Source organism: Cryptomeria japonica, chromosome 5, assembly GCF_030272615.1.
Source record: "Cryptomeria japonica chromosome 5, Sugi_1.0, whole genome shotgun sequence".
In the NCBI taxonomy this organism is placed as follows: Eukaryota; Viridiplantae; Streptophyta; class Pinopsida; order Cupressales; family Cupressaceae; genus Cryptomeria; species Cryptomeria japonica.
This window is the reverse complement of record NC_081409.1, coordinates 285,259,429-285,278,537: the sequence shown is the minus strand read 5'-3', so window position 1 is coordinate 285,278,537 and position 19,109 is coordinate 285,259,429. Positions and strand designations below refer to the sequence as shown.

Below are 19,109 nucleotides of genomic sequence, written 5' to 3'. Positions count from 1 at the left end.
GCCAAAGTAATTGGTTCAACACTCTATTCTAGTAAAGGTGCTACCAGTTTAGATATAATCATTTCCAGTACTAATTCCTTCTCATAAACTCGGATTTGACTTCTATTCAACTCATCCACTTTGACATTAGCGCTCTCCATAATTCTCCACAATCTCTTTTTATAACATCTATATGCCTTGCCTTCATTAAAATAACTAAGAAATATGATTTCATCACATCTAGGATCAAATTTGCCAATGATATCATCTCTCTTGATATAGCATTTACTACCAAAGATTCTAAAATACTTAACTATAGGTGTATTGCCAAACCATAATTCATAAGGTGTCTTACCGGTTTCTCCTTTGATATGTACTCTATTGAATGTATAAACCATTGTTCTCACTACTTCTCTCCAGTAGATATGAGGTAGACTAGCTTCCATCATCATTTTTTTAGCAACATCCATGATAGTTTTGTTCTTCCTTTCCACAACTCCATTCAACTGAGGTGTTCGGGGGGCATAAATTGTCTTCTTATACCATGCATCTTACAAAAGTTATTAAACTCACCGAATGTGAATTCTCCACCATGATCTAACCTCAAACATTTAATCTTCAATCCTGTCTCAGTTTCCACTTTAGCCTTAAAGATCTTAAACTTTTCAAATGCTTCAAATTTTTCTTTTAGAAAAGTAACCCACATCATTCTAGAATAATAACCAATGATTAGCATGAAATATCTATCACCTTGAAAACTTTTAACTCTACGAGGGCCACACAAACTAGTATGAATAAGATCAAGAACATCATTTGATTTATCTTGTATACTCCTAAAAGAGGTTCTGACCTATTTCCCCATTTGATATTCTTTACATACCAGATTATAGGGCTTCATAATCCTAGGTATATCCCTAACTGCCTTAGTTGAACTGATTTTCACAATGCAATCAAAATTCACATGACACAACCTTTTATGCCATAGCCAACTCTCATCAATCTGTGTAATCAAACAAGTCTTCTCACCAGAGTTCAAATGAAATATATTACCTTTTTCTGTGTACCGGTTGCAATCTCCAAACTAATTCTGATAATGATTTTGTATTTTGCATCCTTGAATTGCAATTGAAATCCCTTATCCACTAATTGTCCTACACTCAAAAGATTATGCCTTAAACCTTTAACATAATAAACATTGTTAGTATTGTTCTTACCATCCAATGATATATTTCTTTTTTGTTTGATCATACATAATTTGTAATCTCCAAATCTAACTAGACCACCATCAAATTCTTGCAAAGACAGACCCATTCATCCTTGTCCTCAATTTTAGTAGCAAGTGCCTTCTCTTCAGGTACATTCTCTTCCAATGCTGGATCATCTTCCTTGATAGCTAGGAATACCCATTCCTTCCCATTGCTGGAACCACTAGCAAAGTCTTCTGCTAGTTCATCATCAGAATCAGTAATGCCTTCCTCATCCGCTATGTAGCATGATTTGTCTCTATTTTTCCTGTACTTATACTTGTTTTGATATCCAGGATTATGCTTAAAAGATCTTTTAACTCTTTCTTCGAATCTTGAATTCCTTTCAAGACATCTAGATGCAAAAAAGACCAATCTTATTAGATGTAAAATATTTAAAAGGTTCTTTTCCTTCATACTTACTTCTTATCGGTCCTTTAGGTACTCTTCTAGCAAAAAGTGCTTCAAGTTGCTCAAACTCATCATCTTCTCTCTTTATATCTTCCAATTCCTTTGCATATAAATATTTTCAATCTTGCTTACCGACTATAGATGTAGATGCATGAAAAGCATGTTCAGTCTTCACAGCTGCAAAAGGTCCAAATTCTTCAAGCTCAAAAGTAGATAATTTCCCAACCAAGGTATCTTTGTTGACATATGTATTAGCCATTGTTCTCAACTCATTAATAGAAGTAGCCTTCATTTTGTAAGCCGGTGGTAGGGCTCTCAGAACTTTAGAAACAATTTCATCTTCGCTTAGAGTTCCACTTCAACATTGAGTTCCCATAACAATCACGTTTACCCTTTCCATGAATGCAGTAATCCTTTCATCTTCTTCCATCTTTAGGTTTTCATATATCACCTGGTAACCATAAAGTTTAGCAATCTTCACTATAGGGTCACCTTCATTAAGAGTCTCCAATTTATCCCATATAGCCTTACCAGATGATTTGTCGGTTAAATCCATTATTTATTGATCAGAAATTGCACACAAGAGGGCTTCTCTTGCTCTACAATCATTCACAATCTCCTTGTTTAGGCTTGCTAGAGGAGGATTGCCAAATGTCAGATTATAAGGTGTGACACCATTCTGTGTGATCTCCCAAATCTCCTTGCCAAGACATCTCAGATGAGTCTCCATCTGAATCTTCCATACTGTGTAATTTGTTCCATCAAGCCTCATAATATCTCTCTAAAAGATAGCTCTAGATGAACTAGATGAACTTGAACCATTAGTCGCAATAGGATCTTCCTCAAGTAGTTAATCTTTCTGCAGAGAGGACCAAAGATTTGATACCAATTGTTAGATAGTTCAAATAACTGAAAGACAATTGAGAGGGGGGGTGAATCAATTGCCATAGATTACCAAAACCATTAGCAATTAAAACTTTAATACCGAAACCCAAAAAATTAATACTAGAATAGAAGTTCAACTAATTAAGTATAAACAATAATCACAGAATAAATACCATCCACATGACACCAAGATTTATACATGGGAAATCTGGTAAAGGGAAAAACCATGGTGGGAAGCCTACCCACAGTCAAATAATACTTCTGCAGTAAGTATGTGAATTAAATTTGAGGGGCTTGCACTTACAGGAAGGCCAACATCCTAGAGCACACTCCTCATCACAAAAGGAGTCTCACTAACTACATAGAAATTCATACTACAATCTGGAGAAGTGTTGAACTGCAAAAGATACAATCTCCTATCCTGAGTACAGTTCCGATTAAGCTCAATAATGGAGGAATAAATCCTCTTACAAATACCCAATTCGATCTCTAATGATCAACCAAATCCTCTTCCTAAATGATATTACATTATTCGCACATCACATATCCATTTCGCATTACCATGATGATCTACAATGAGATCTTACATCTATATATACAAACCCTTGACTATAAACAATTAGGTCGGCCACCAGACAATAAACCAATTACATTATTACAAACCATGTCGGCCTTAGACCAAATAAATAATATCCCGCACATAAGACATCTCTAAAACACATCGAGGGGTCCAATCCACATGCTTTATTAAACTGGTCCATAACCTAGACCAACCGGGTCCCAATATAGGTCCACATGCTATAGAAATGATCTCCATCCACCAAGTCTCGAACATGATCACAATCAGCATCCTCAAACTCTACCAGAACCTGCACCAACACTACTTATGCAATTCATCAAAGATCTTCATCAAAAGCTCTTCCGGTGAAACCCTTGCCATAACCAAAAACCAAGCTTATAAGCAAACAGGATAGCATCCAATCACCAAATCAAAACCAACTGATTGAATATGAGCATGAGTATCATGAACAAGCCAATTTCATAACCAAACTATATTAGAGCCTACCAGATCATGTTGGATCCAAATCAACCAGAAACCACTTAACCTACCAGGACCAGAAGACTGTCGGTAAAGCATCCAAACAACTAGTTTTGGCATCAATGACAAAACATCAATGCAACACATAATCAATTCCACCAAATGGCCAACATCCTTTTCTAACCAAGTGGTCTTCCACTAACAATTTTTAGACAACAAACTTCTTCTTGGTACTGCCCCATTGGCAAAGGTTATGGGTCAGTTTTTTCTTCTTTTTGATTATTCTTTGGCATTAGGTGAAATGATGTGGCATACATGATAGTTTCAAAAAATTATGAGTAATTGGAAGTTGGAATTTTTTACATGTGTTAGATATCATCAATGTCAAGGAGACTCAAAGTGGCATAGTCAATTAAGTGTGGCATTTGACATGTTCAGAAAATTGATTTCTAGTATTGTCATTTACAATATATGTCCTACATGAAGAGTGCATGATAGTTTTTGCATAGAAGGTGAAGGTGGTTTCCTTGCGTGTCTTCTATCTAAAGTTTCATGCTTGTAGTGAATGTGGAGAGGAAAAATGGCAATCTTAGGAACCAATTTTGGTTCATTATAAATTGGTGTTGTTTTAGTATATTTTTATGTAATTAGTTTAATATTTTTAAAATTTAACATTATGTTGTCAAAGTTATTTCTAGATTCTTATTTTAGTGTGATAAATCTCGAAGATAATCACCTTTGTTATTATATTGTAACTATGCTCCTGCTAAATATCAAGCACTATCGAGGAAACCCATAATGGCAAGAGTGGGGGCAGTGAGGGTTTTAGTGCCTGAAGACTTGGGCGTAGGAGGCGAGGATGATGAAGTAGATGGCGAGCATGGTGGCCTCTTCCCTTCGGCCCTTCTTTGCTGCCCTGACTTTTATGCTTCTTTGTGTGGTCTGTAGAGTGTGGAGGTTGCAAGTGGTGTGGAGGGAGGTGTGTTCTCCTTAGTCCTGTTCATGTCTTGGAGTGGAGGGGCTACTTGGTTCAGATCTACTTGGGTGGTGGTGATTCCTCTTATCTGGGATCGTGGTGGCATTTCAAGGTTCTTGTTTTGTGGTTTTTCAGTTTCCCCTCTTTCTTTGGGATGCCTTGTACCCTTGGGGCCAGATCTGGTGTAGATATGGTTTTTCTTTTCGAAGATCTAGTGTCTTGGGTTTTTTTTTGATCTGGGTTGTCCTCCTATTGAGGTGGAGTGAATTTTTATGTGTTGGACTATGATTGAAATCTTAAGGCTTTTGGGTCGTTCTCCTCCTTGCCTGTTTGAGGCGGCCCTTTCTCCTATTGAGTTGGAGATTCGGTGGTTGGGAGTGGTCGGGTTTCAGCATGATGCTAGAGGAGTCTCAAGGCTGATGTTTCACCTTCTCTCTTGTCCTATCGAGGTAGACCTCTTCCGTATTGAGGTGGGGAGATGGTGTGAGGAGGCCTTTTAGATGATGCTGCTAGTTGAAGTTGCCTTTTATTTCTCTTATGTGTTTTTTCATGGCAATGTCTGGGTTCTATGTGCCCCTACTACCCAAATTTTTTGTGGGTTAAGGGACCCTTTCAAATGCCTCCTGGTTCTGTTTGGAATCAGTTGGCTAGTTTTTTGTTTTTAGGTTGTGGGAGCCTAGTAAAACCCATAGGTTGGTTGTTTGTTGTGTGTGCTTTCAATTCTTTTCTCTTTTTTCATGTGTTGGTTGTGGGAGTCTTGTTCTTCCCACAAGCAAGCTAGATGCTAGCAATTTTAAAGAGCCTAGTCTAGCCAGTTGTGGTTTTTGGTTAAGGGTTAGTTTTGTTGTTGGTAGCCTGAATACTTTTCTATTGGTTAATAGAGCCTAGGAAAACCCTTTTTCGTTGGTTGTGAGAGCTAGTTTAAAACTCATGATGAGGGTTAGGGGATCTCTTCAAAACCTCATTTGTCCAGATTGTGAGAATATGTTAATCTATTGTAATCTGGTGTTGTTGAATGTGATGGGTGCCTGGATACACCCATGGAAACATATGCAGGTTAAGGGAGCCTTGTAAAACCCTTGTTTATGTGTTAGAGATGATTTTATGTCCAGTTTATGGTATAGTTGCTGGTATGTTGATGCTCTTTTCTTTTAGTAGCATTGTACTGTGGGTTCCAGATCCTAGTAAAATCTGACGGTTTCGGGTCCCTTCAAAACCTGTGGGGTTTTGGGTTCCCTCAAAACCTATTGTACGGGGTTTCTGGTCCCCTCAAAACCTATTTACCTTTACTCAAAAACTATGTTGCCGCTAAATAATACAGTTGAGCTATACATTTGGAGTGAGTTTTTTATTGAAACTTTTGCCATGTAATAATAGTGTTATGGTATTTCTTTTTTTTATTTCTTTTGTACAAGTTATCAATGGTCATCCCTTTTTAGTTAATAGTTTTATGGTTTAAAGAAAATTTTCACAACCCTCTTTGGCTTAGACTCATGTTAGGTGCAATCCATATTATTTAGTGGAATGTAAAATGGAGCTCTAATTTTTTGACTGTGTGCTCATTCCTCAGATGGATTAGATATTCTTGGGCATTATATTCTCTATTCATGGATATCTTGATTAGTTATTTGTTGGCATTGGCTCATTACTATACTAAATATATTATATGTGTTTGATAGAGTTATGATGGATTATTAATAAGTACTCAAGTACTACAAGAATTCTATTAGATTGGATAAATACATTTATTGATTAGATATGCTTGTTTAAAGTATTAATACATAATTATTCTCTCTTTGATGATAAATTCTTTTTCAAAAAATATTTCAACATGTACAACGAGAATTATTTGTTAAAAGATTATCATTTGTAGAATTATTATTTGTTGACTTATACTTCTACAAATTCTTTGAATGGCCAAATAAATTATTACATAATCAAAATTATAAAATTACTTAATCTATTAAAACTAGTAGCTTACCCTTGTTTCCAACACCAATCGTCATCTATCAACGAGCATACACTTTATTCTAGATCTACATCTGATATCGTTTAATTATTATTTTATACTACAAAGAAGCAAGCAGCAGACGTCGACGTCATCACTCACACCACACAAAATCATAAAGAGCTCTATTTATTAAATGAGGAGTCCTGCGATACAACAGTCGTAATCTGTAACAAAAAAACAGCAATCAAATAAGATAAGAAAAGCGTTCTATGGACGTAGAGCTGGACAGACGATAGAGCAAAGTGAATTAGTTAAGAGGGGGGCATTTGAAGCCGGGAGGAGGAGTCAATCCACACTGAACAAAAAGTTCAAGAGCCACTGGAAGGACGATGTTGAGGTTGAGGACTTTAGCCCTTATGGTTGTACAAAAACAGAGCGCTGCCTCTAACTCTACAATTCCTTGCAAAAGTGGGCAGCACTGGTTCACAACAGGATCTCCAAGCTGAACGTGTGCCAAGCCGTTGAGTACATCGACACAGGCTCCAAGCTTCAATGCATTCAGTGGACATCTGCCGGTCGATGGAGTTCCAGAAGAGCCACCACCTGAGGGACCACACTTATGGCTTCCGCAACCCATTACAGGGCCCACGCTCATTGCCATAGCAATCATAGCTATGAACAGAATTGCTGCAGGTTTTGCCATGTCTAGTTACTTTGTCTAAATACTCCAAGGTACAAAGCACTGGCGATCAAAACTCAAGCTTGTTGCAAATGAACAAGGGTATGTGCTGTTATATAGGGCAGTGGATGGTATGGCCATGTGTTTGAGCATTGTCTTCTTGTGGTAAAAGCTGCAACTGGGTCATAAAAGCTGCAATTGGGTCATGTCTTATCTGGCCATACACGTAGGTTGGAAATAATTGTGTGAAAATAATTATTTATGTGGATTCCAGCAATCAATACCTCACATGGAGCCTTTGTGGGTAATGGCTGTCTACCAAACGTGTTTCGTGAGTTGTTTGCAGTCTGATCTGGTTTTGTCATTTTCACATGGAAGGTGTAGGGAAGGTGTGGCATATTTTGTATTAGTCTTTTATAACAATGTAATGGTTAATCAAGAGAACCTTTAGATGTATAAATGTTAAATTATTTAATGTGGGTTGTATATTGGGGAATTCTAGATTAGTGGGAGTATGGTGAAATTGATTGTTAGGATAATGAAGGGTTTGTAAAATGTATTTCATATTGTAAAAATATGAAATAGTTGAGTTCATGTGATTCAAACATTTTTTGTTCTTCCATCCAACATATTAAATATTGGAGACAAAGTAGTTAGTATATTTGTAGTAATCTTGTATCTCATTGTTATTTATTTACATTATTTAGGGGTTGCATAAGAGTATTTCATGTCATATTTCTTTGACTTCTCCTTCAACATGAGGTTTGGATCCTCTAGAAGAACTTAGGACTTGGGAGTGTATTGTAATTATTTTATATGTTTTTTATTAAGATAAGTTGAATGTTAATATAATAATATACTGGTTCAATTTGTAAGGGGCTAGTTTTTTATTCAAAGCTATTTTCATAGGGTATATTGTTCTCTTGCGCTCATTATTGTTTCATTGTCAAGTATTTCATTTCCTATGTTGTTATAGTTGAATACCTTTTAAAAAGATGTAGATCAGCTAGCTTAATGTGATCTTTTCATAATGTTAATTATAGAAATTGTTTTGCATATATTTGAATTATTTTCACTCATTTGACATTGGAGCCTAACTAAGGGGGAATAAAGCATATTTTTAAATTCTTATTCAAATGACATTTTTATTTCAATGATCTCATTTTCAAGTTAAACACATTGAAAGCACATCTAAAATGTATTGATAACCTATATCAACTAGCCATATTACAACTCATTAATTTATTTGGCAACACTCTTTGTTTATAATTATGAGGTATATCTTCATTAGAAATTCATTATAGCCTTCCACTAATTTTTAGGTTTTGTGCCTCTTTCTTGTATTACCTTAACTATGTGTCAAATTTTCAAATTATTTTGTCTTTGTAGACTTCAAAATCAATTTAAAATTTGTTGATAGTATAATGCTTTGGTTTTTCACCTTTATTAGTACATTCCATTATAGTTTATTGGTAAATTTCAATAGGAGGTTGTATGGTACCTAAGTTGGCATATTTGATTTATACAGTGACAAAAATACTAATATTTGTTTTCGTTAGCTTGTAATATGTGGTTGCATATGTTTTCAGTACTACATGGAATATAATAAATTGTAGAGGCCAATTATTTAGGTTTGGGTATTTCAAAAAGGAGAAATTTAATATTTACTTATTCACATTGATAAAATACATAAAAGGTGGCATGCATTTTTAGCCAGGGAATTTAGCACTATTTGTTAATAACTAATAATCATATTGGGACTTTTTATCTTGAGGTTATTTAGAGTGTCCATTACTAGTGGAAAAAGGTGACATGATTGTTGGTATTACATATACATGATGTACACTCACCATATTGGTAGGTTAATGAATGTGTTAATAACTCGTATGAGTTTACGATACATGGAGTAAACCAAAACTACCACAATCTCCTAGTTGGAATATGTGGTGGTGTTATTGGTATAAAAATAAATTAAACAAGGGTGTTGACACTATATACAAATAGCCCAAAGGCAACATTAACTAGACATTAACAACACATTAACAACACCAAATAGTCCAAGCTTAAAATGTTAGAAGAATCTATAAACCTTAGAAATATAAGAGTTTTTAGCAGTATCACAATTTAAAATACATAAACAATAACATATAAGAAGATAGCAATAAGGTGGTTATGTAAATAGATAGTTGCAATCTTAAGTGGAGAATTTAAAAATATCTTAGCAATTATCCTCTTCTTCAACATCCTTCCCAAGAACTTTCTTTTGTAGAAAACATAGGGTGGTAGTCAAGTTGAGCATCAACTTTGAACTGAACCTGCACAGATTAACCAACTTTTCCTCCAAATTAGTCACCTTTTTTGTTAGGGAAGTTAGATCCATAGCGGTAGCATCACATTTAGCACAAGTATAAGTATCACTACCCTGGTAGGTATTTAGAGACAACTTTTCCTCCTACAATAGGTGGTTGGCTTCAATCATGTTTAGTAGCTTCAAAATGGTACTCTCTAGGTGGGCACTTGTAGTTTTTCTAGAATAGCTCTCATCCTCGAAGTCCTTGACCTTCTCCACCTCCTCAATATCAATACCGATATCATCAATTTTAATGGCCTCTTTACTTTCATGTAGAGACCTTCCTGCTAACTTACTAGACTTGCAAGGGTTGGTGTTACCCACATCTATGTCCTCCCCATCACTTTCAATTTCTTCAATATGAAGTTAATCCAATTTTTTCTTAGCTTTCATGGTTGGGAGGGTGGTTTTCCCTTTTTTGTCCATGCTCAAAAGTAGTGGCAAAATATTTCATATTGTAGAGACCAATGACAAAAAGGTTATGGCTAGAGAGGGGAGTATTGGGAATAGTTTTATTCCCGAATGGTAAAAGGGGTGTTACGAAGATATTTGTTGGCATTTAGGATATTGAGACATTTCTTGATTTTGTGGCCATAAGGAGATTTGAGGATGGTTTCCATGGGTGAGAAGTTGGAATATGTGGTGGTATTATTTAGAGTCATTGTTCTAATTTATGTTTCCTCATAAGCTTTAATTTAAAGTCAAGATTTTTTGTGAGTTATTTTGGTATTATAGTTGTATGGGTTAGGTAGCATATTTTAAATAAAATTGAAAGAAACCACATGTCATTAAATAAGAATAATCCAACCTATAGAATGTTCATCATAGTTCAACAGATTTTAGTTGAATGAATGTGCTACATTTCTTTAGTGAACTAAATACTATAATAGATAGATTGGAATTTTTGGAATAAATGTATTATAAATTGAAATAAGTATAATTAGTCTAATAGAAGTAGGGAATGATTGCTAGTCATAAATGATGTTTACCTTAGTAGAAAAGATTTTTCTTCTAAATTTTAGATTATATATTGTATTTATACTTTAGGCCCAATTTGTATATAGGTGTTCTTTAGATGAGTCTATTCTTTGGCATCAAATATTATTGTGTAGTATTGGTACTCTATTCCATCATTTACCTTTTAAATATGGACATTTTATTATATAATACTTCTAATATTCTCTAGGATTTGCATCTCTTTAATAAGAGTTTAAAAAAAATGTAAAGCTTCTATAGAATTACATTTGCTAAATTTTTATTCTTGATTAGTTAATTATCATACTAATTCTACAACATTTTATATATTTTTAAGGTTTATTTTTTAACATTAAATTATCAATTTATTTAAGTAATTATGAATGTTAGTAATATACATCATGGTACATTAATTTTTGTAGTCTTTATATTATGTATACAAAAAATATTGCTACATTAGAAGGATTTTAGATGTTATAGTTTTATGTTTTATATTTAAGGAATGTTGGCATATTTCTAAGTAGTTATTTTACTATTTCATATAGTGAGATTTTTTTTTATTTAACTCTTCATTAAAATATTATATTTTTTTCTCCTTGTAGAATGAATACAAATAAGATTTTGGCATCTTCTATAACTAATTAAAACTAGCTTGCACCATTTCCTTTAAGACTTTATTTTAAATATATATTTATATTCATCCTCATAAAGATGCCAAAGTTGTAAATAAGACATGAATTATCCATACATTAGATGTGGTAAATATTAAAATTTATTACATGGTTTCGAATATGGGAAAATAGGTTTTGATGGGCCCCTGAAACCCAATACAGTCATAATATCAAAAGATAAACATTACATCATAGCTAAACAAAAAGAAATCAAACAAAGGAAAGACAGTTGGCGAGAAAAATGCCAGCAAACAAGAGAATGCAGATTATAGACCAAAAAAGACCAACAGAGGCCCAGGATGAGGTTAATTTATGAAACATTTCCACCGCTTCTAGCTCCATCTGTTCCATATTATTTGCTGCCCGCTTAATATCCTTGATTTCGTTACTATGGCATTGCATCCTTTTAGTTCTTGCTCTCATTCTTCTCCCAAGCCCTATGTCCTTATCATCTGGGGTGTCATCCTTAACATCAATAATGCCTACCGTGACCTTATCCCCTTGGTAGTTCTCCAACTTGCAGATAAGGGCTTTCATGCTGGCTCGAGGTAGCCTTCAAAATCTTGTGGCTTTTCTCACCTATTTTTTTGGGTGTGTGCTCAACTGCATCAAGTCTCTTTTCATTAGCACCTGCTCTATTTTCCAAGATAAGAAAGCTATTGCGATTAGCGTTGATAATCTCCTCAGCATTACCAATTTCTTTGGTGAGCTCATAAAGAAAGTCAGGGAGGGAATTGAACTTTCCCGAGCCTCAAGCTTGTAAAGTCTCGATTTTACTTGCTTCCTAGGCTTGCTTGGTTTTAATGCCTTCAATTTCTTTATGCATCTAGCTAAGCACCTATTTGAAGCTTTCCATACCATTATTGATACAGAGATCAATATCCAAGTGATGCTTTTCGTGGTTCTTATCACCAATAGTATTAAGATTAACTTTCAGGCCAACCTCCCTATCCTCAGATCTCTGAGCTTCTTTCATTTCCATATCCTCCCCCATCAAGCCCTTCTCCTTTATATCAGTCCTGAGAGGTGATCGGTCCTTTAAATCAGTCCTAAGAGGTGACATGTTATAAAGGTTGTAAAATTTAATTGCTTCAAAGGGCATTCCTTTTAGATCTAACTTCACTTTCCACACTTGGATATATTGATAGTTTAGATCCTCATAAATATTATTCTAGTATCCTTTTCTACAAAGTTTATAAAAAAGAGAAAATTACAAAATAAAATCTCAAATATTTAACTATACAAAATACGAAAAAATATTTTTAGTTAAAAATTATTATTTTTTTAATAATAAAAATATAAATTTTTGATCAATAAGAATGTGGATTTCTTTGCATGAAGCCTTTACCATGGAGAAAATGAAATCATGTATATATATTTATGTTTCACTATTATCTAGTCTAGATGCAAAATAAAAATTATTGCCAAGCATGAGAAAGCTTCATGTATGGATAGAGAGTAAAATTAATCATTTTAAAGTAAAAGAATAACAATAAAAATGTTTTCATTTTGCTTCCTAAAATATCTTTAATCATGGACACCTATCATCTCTTATGCATTTTGGATTTGATCAAATGTTGCCTTGTCCTTCTTCAATGGTTCTATGATAGGCCTTGGACCTGATGTTACCCATAACACTGATTTAAAGGATATCATCACTCCTTAGAAGAGTACTATAAATTTAGGGGATGGATATGTTTAGGGTTCTTCACAAGTTGAAAGTCTTAAAAAATAATCTTAGAAAATAGAGTAAATATTTTTTTGGATATATCTTAAATACCTAAAGAAAGAGTTTAAACTCTAGATTCTTATTATTGAAATGGAGATGGAAAGGAATTATGCTTCCCCTAAGTTGGTTAATCAAGAGAGAAGTATTTTGTTTGATCTTTACAATATTATGATTAAAGTGGATCTATTCTAGAAACAAAGGCCTAGAATCTAATGTGACAAAGAGGGAGATAGGAATACAATTTTGTTTCACTAGATTAACCTCAAACATAATAGAAGAAAAAATTATTGGCCTAATCAGTTCAGATGGCTTCATCTTTACTCTAGATTAGGATATTCATAAGGAAGTTGTCAACCATTTTAGAAATATTCTCAACCCACTCACTTTGATAGACCCTTCATTTAATGAGGTTTTGGATAGGCTTCTCCAAGTTATTTCTAACTCTTTATCCACCCATGATCTTAAGCCTTATAACTTAGATTATTCAAGGATGAAGTTAAGAAAGTGTTCTTCCCTCTTGCCCCTTTAAATCCCTTGGCCCTAATGGGTTCCCCCATTTTTCTTTCAAAATTATTTGGATGTTGTGGGTCTTGCTATCACTCAAGATGCCAAGGAATTCCAAGCTCTTGCTATTTTAATAAAATAAGTGAATAAAACCTATATTGTCCTCATCTCTAAAAAGGGAGGTTCTAACACAATGGTAGAGTTTGGACCCCTTAGAATATGTAATGTTATTTTCAAAATCTTCTCTTATATTTTATTTAATAGAATCAAGCCCTTTCTTGGTAAAATGGTTCATGCTCACTCAAAGGGGTTTGCCCTAGGAAGGTAGATCTTTGATTCTATTCTTGTTGTGCACAAAACTCTTCATTCCATGGAGAATAGTAATAGATAATACATGCTCCTTGAACTTTATATATCTTAAGATTATGGCATGGTTTCATTGCCCTTTCTTTTGCAGGTTCTTCACAAATTTGGATTCTAGAGAAATATTTGTAAGTTAATTGAGGTGTGTTTTCACTCCCCTATATTCTTTGTCTTGGTGAATAGAGCTCCTCAAGGGTTTTTCTCAATATCTATTACGATAAGGGAGGGGGGGTCCCCTTTCCCCTTATTTCTTTATTTTGATGAAAGATGTTGTTATTAGGAATATTGGTTATATTGTCAATCAATGCCTCTTGAGGGGCATAAGGCCTTCCTTGTCTACCCAAGTGGTCTCTCACTAACAATTTGTAGAAAATAGCCTTCTTCATAGAAATACCTAATTGGCAAAGGTTAGGGGTTAGGTTTTTATCCTTTGTTATTATTATTTGGCATTGGATGAGAAGATGAGTAATGTATGATAGTTTCAAAAAATTATGAGTAATTAGAAGTTAGAATTTTTTTACATGCATTAGATATTATCAATTTCAAGGAGACTCAAAGTGGTACAAACATTTAACTGTGGAATTTGACATGTTCAACAAATTGATTTTTAGTATTATGGTTTACAATATATGCCCTACATGAATATTGTATGATAGTTGTTGCATAGAATGTGAAGGTGGATGTGTTGCATGTATTCTATCAAAATTTTCATGCATGCAATGAAAGTGGAGAGGACACATGATAATCTTGGGCACAAATTTTGATTCTTTAAAAATTGGTGTTGTTTTTATATATCTTAATGTTAAAAGTTTAATATTTTTGAAATAATGTTATGTTTTCAAAATTATTTCTAGATTCATATTGCAGTATGATCACTATTGAGAATAATTTCCTTTGTTATTATATTGTCACTATGTTCTTGCTATATTGAGAAGAACCTAATTGGGCCACAAGTTAGGGATGGAGTGACGAGGAGGAAGAGGTGTTGTTATAGTTTCATTTGTGAAAGGGGATTTTGAATCCGATGAAGATGGAGATAACAATGCTCCTATTCTTGCCATGTAGGCATCTTGTGGCATGATGGTGGTTTCTTTTGGCCCCTAGCAGGGGTTGGGTGCTCCCATTGGGCTTTGCTCTATTGTTTAGGGTTGACCTTTCCTCCCTCTATTTCAACCTATTATCTTTGTGGAAAATATTTCTCTGTTGCCTATGCATGCTTTGTTTGACTTGTTTAATTTGTGTGTTCAGAGGTGTTCTTACAATGGGTTTTTGAATTAGCCTCTTTGTGGGTTGTTGGTTTTTTTCTTTTCCACGAACTTTCAACCCCTATTTTTTTGTGTTTCTATATCTTCATGGTGCGCATTTTCTATTATTCCCTTCTACTTTTTCTAATGGGTTTGGGTTTGGTTTTCCCTATGCGAGTGTTTGCTAACCCCTTCCTCAACAGTTGTAGAGGTCACAATTTTGTTGTTTGTAGAAGCTCAACTTTGTTGTTTTTTTTGGTTTTGGAGGCCCTTTCCTTGGTGTTTGTTGTTTGGGATTCTCATCTTGAGAAAGGTTGGACTCAAGGCAGGATTGGCTCATTTGGTATGGTGCAGCCAATCTCTCTCTATTCTATCTTGCATCTATTGGAACTTTGTTTGAATCTCTTGCTTATGTTGGTTGTTTTCACTAACACTCTTTGACGGAGCCCTTGCCTTGGCTTCATTCATTCTCTTGTGATGACAAAGTTGTGGATGGTTGATTCTAGTTTGGATGGTCCCCTTTAGCTGTCCCTAAAAGATTCATCAAGGATTTTTGCTAGATTTATTTTTTCTCATAAACCCTATTTTGTTTTTGCCAGTAGGTCTTTCCCCTTCTCTTAGGTTCTTTCGAGCCACTGGCTTGGCCATTTGATATATTATTGTAGATCTTTTGAGTAGGGTTTCATTTGACCTATTCTCAAGCTATTAGAAGCAATTTTTTTGGTCCTTTGGTGTGGTTGGCTTAGGTTCTCTCACATCATTTATGGAGAGATGTTTGTTTTAGTTGATGCAAAGAGGGCCCACTATTCTTCTACTATGGCTTTTTAGTTGGTCTTTCCTATTGAGAAGGAGATGGGATGGTCGAGTTGGTTTATGTTGTAGCTTCAACATCTTCAATTTTCTCTGGATTCTCCTATTGAGGTGGTGCCATCTTCTGTTGAGGTAGAGATGGATATTGTCGAAAAAGATGGAAGATGCTTCTTGGAGGCTCTTGATGCTTTGTCTCATTGCTAATATGAGGAAGTTGTTGTATCTCTTTTCTGTTAGCTCTTTCCTTTATCTCCTATTGAGGTGGATATTTTGAAGGGTTTTTCCCTTCTTATAGAGGTGGCTCCACTAGAGGTGGAGATGGCTCTCACAAGAGAAGTTGTGTTTGCAAAATGGGGGCTATGATTGCCTTTTGTACTTGCAATGCCTTTGGCCTTGTTCCCACTGCTCGTTTTGAGGTGGATCTTGGGGCAAATGGATGGCTCATGTGCCTGCTTCAAAAGAAAGAGGAGATTAAAAGGTTAATCTTTATTATGCTATTCTTGTGTGTTTTAGTTTATGGGAACAATGCAAAACCCATGTTTTAAGTTATGGAAGGCTAGCCAAAACCTTTGTATTTTTACCTCTAAGGTCTCTTGCTCAGTGGCTTAGGCCTTATGGATCATTCAACCAGCTCTTTGATGACTAGTTATTGAGGTGTGGCTGTTGGTGGGCTACTATTTGTTTTTTTTGTATCATTTACAACATTTTGTTTAGGGGTCCTAGATTCCCACTAATTCTTGAAGGTTGCATATCCTTTTAAAACCTGTTGTATAGGGTTTTAGGTCCCCTATAAACCAATTTTCTTATAATCAAAAACTATTTTCTTGCTAAATAATACAATTGAGCTATCCATTTGGAGTGTGGGTTTTTTCTTGAAAGGATTTTTTTCATCTAATAATAGTGTTATGGTATTTCTTTGTTTTATTTCTTTTGTATAAGTTTTCAATGTGCATCCCTTCTTAGTTAATAGATTAACGGTTTGAAGAAAATTTTCACAACCCTCTTTGGCTTAGATTCATGTAGCAAGCTCGATTTGTACAATTGACATCTTGTTAAAAGGAAGGTAGAGCATGACTATAATGATTACGAATTGTGTTCAATTCATTCACATCATATTCTCATTCCTACAAATTAGGAGAGAAAGTAGACAGTCTTTACATGTTAGGTATGATCAATAATATTTACTAGAACATAAAATGAAGCGAGCTAATTGTTTGGATGTGTGCTCATTCTTTAGATGGATTAGATATTCTTTGGAATTATATTTTCTATTCATGCATATATTGATTAGTCATTTTTTGGCATTGGCTCATCACTATACTATAATGTTGAGACTTTGTGACTTAAAAAATCCACATGTGAGTTCTTCTTCTTAAGTCTTCTAAATATATTATATATATTTGATAGAATTATGATGGATTATTTATAAGTATTCAAGTACTAGAAGAATTCTGTTAGATTACACAAATAAATTTATTGATTATGTATGCTTAATTAAAGTATTACTACATAATAATAATCATTCTCTCTTTGATGGTGGATTCTTTTTCAAGAAATATTTCAACATGTACGTCTAGAATTATTTGTTAAAAGGTTATGATCTGTAGAATTATTATTTGTTGGATTATACTCCCGCAAATTCTTTAAATGGCCAAAAAAATTAGTACATAATAAAAATTCTAAAATTTTAAGACTAGTAGCTTACGCTAGTTTCCAACACCAACAGTCATCGATCAACGAGCATATACTTTATTCTAGATCTACATCTGATATCGTTTAATTTTTATTTTAAACTACAAAGCAGGAAGCAGCAGACGTCGACGTCATCACTCACGCCACACAAAATCATAAAGAGCTCTATTTATTAAATGAGTAGTCCTCCGATACAACAGTCTACATCTGTGACAAAAAATCAGAAATCAAATAAGATACGAAAAACGTTATATGAACGTAGAGCTGGACAGACGATAGAGCAAAGTGAATTAGTTAAGAGGGGGGCATTTGAAGCCTGGAGGAGGAGTCAATCCACACTGAACAAAAAGTTCAAGAGCCACTGGAAGGACGACGTTCAGGTTGAGGACTTTAGCCCTTATGGTTGTACAAAAACAGAGCGCTGCCTCTAACTCTGCAATTCCTTGCAAAAGAGGGCAGCACTGGTTCACGACACGATCCCCAAGGTGAACGTGTGCCAAGCCGCTGAGTACATCGACACAGGCTCCAAGCTTCAATGCATTCAGTGGACATCTGCCGGTCGATGGAGTTCCAGAAGAGCCACCACCTGAGGGACCACATTTTTGGCTTCCGCAACCCATTACAGGGCCCACGCTCATTGCCATAGCAATCATAGCTATGAACAGAATTGCTGCAGCTTTTGACATGTTTACTTACTTGGTTTTAAGACTCCAAGGTACAAATCACTAGCGATCAAAATTCAAGCTTGTAGGAAATGAACTAGAGTATGTGCTCTTATATAAGGCAGTGGATGCTACGGCCATGTGCTTAAATATTCTCTTCTTGAGGCAAACGCTGCAATTGGGTCATGTGTTATCTGGCCATTACACATAGATTAGAAATAACCATGTGAAAGGAACTATATATATGTGCATTCCAATAATGCATTTCTGGACAGTAGCTCACATGGCGCCGTTGTTTTAACGGTTGTCTACCAAATATGTTATATGAGTTGTTTGGCGTTCTGGTCTGGTTTTCTCATTTTCACATGCGGAAGGTGTTGAATGCTTTGCACTCATCTTTTTATAATTAGATAATGGTTATTTCAGAGAGGATGGATATGCAAATATAAAAGTATTTAATGAGTTTAAGCTTTTTTTTAGGACTTCTACAATGCTTTGAATATTCTAATACTATTATATGTTTGGGTTCATGTGATTTATACAATCTTTTTTTATTGGGATAAAAATAACCGTGGCCAAACTAGTTTCTAAATTTGTTTATAAGTCATTTTTTCTTTCTTATTCACAAATAAAAGACTTGTGTGTGAGCTTTTTACATCAGATTTAATTGACTTATCTTGCAGTAGAGGGGTTAGATATTTTAGAAGAGCTTGGAACTTGGATGCATATTGTAACTTTTTAATATACTAGTAACCTTTAAGTTCATTGTTTTGGAGGCTAGCCTTTTTCTCAAAAACCCTTTTCATAAAGTATATTGATCTCTCATATCTTTTGTTTGTTTCAATGTTGTCCTTCATTTCATATTATATATTTAACTGATAGGATTGTTTTAGATGCTCTTTGCCCACTAGGAGTGTCTCATATCTTTTGTTTGTTTCAATGTTG

At 34.6% G+C, this 19,109-nt stretch overlaps 1 protein-coding gene across 1 annotated transcript; it reads right to left on the bottom strand.

The window, feature by feature from the left end:
• Nucleotides 1–6,792: 6,792 nt before the first annotated feature.
• On the bottom strand, nucleotides 6,793–18,188 carry LOC131043976 (uncharacterized). Its single transcript, XM_057977238.2, has 2 exons — nucleotides 17,810–18,188; nucleotides 6,793–7,190 (listed from the first exon to the last, which is right to left on the bottom strand). The coding sequence occupies exons 1-2, from the start codon at nucleotides 18,186–18,188 to the stop codon at nucleotides 6,793–6,795; spliced, it is 777 nt and encodes a 258-aa protein (XP_057833221.1).
• Nucleotides 18,189–19,109: the final 921 nt, after the last annotated feature.

Excerpts from the sequence above, each read along its gene's own strand:
- LOC131043976 (XM_057977238.2), bottom strand. The coding sequence starts at position 18,188 with ATGTCAAAAGCTGCAGCAATTCTGTTCATAGCTATGATTGCTATGGCA. Across the intron at positions 7,191-17,809 it reads TCCTCCTCCAGGCTTCAAAT|ACATGGCAAAACCTGCAGCA; the intron begins GCCCCCCTCTTA and ends CAAAGTAACTAG.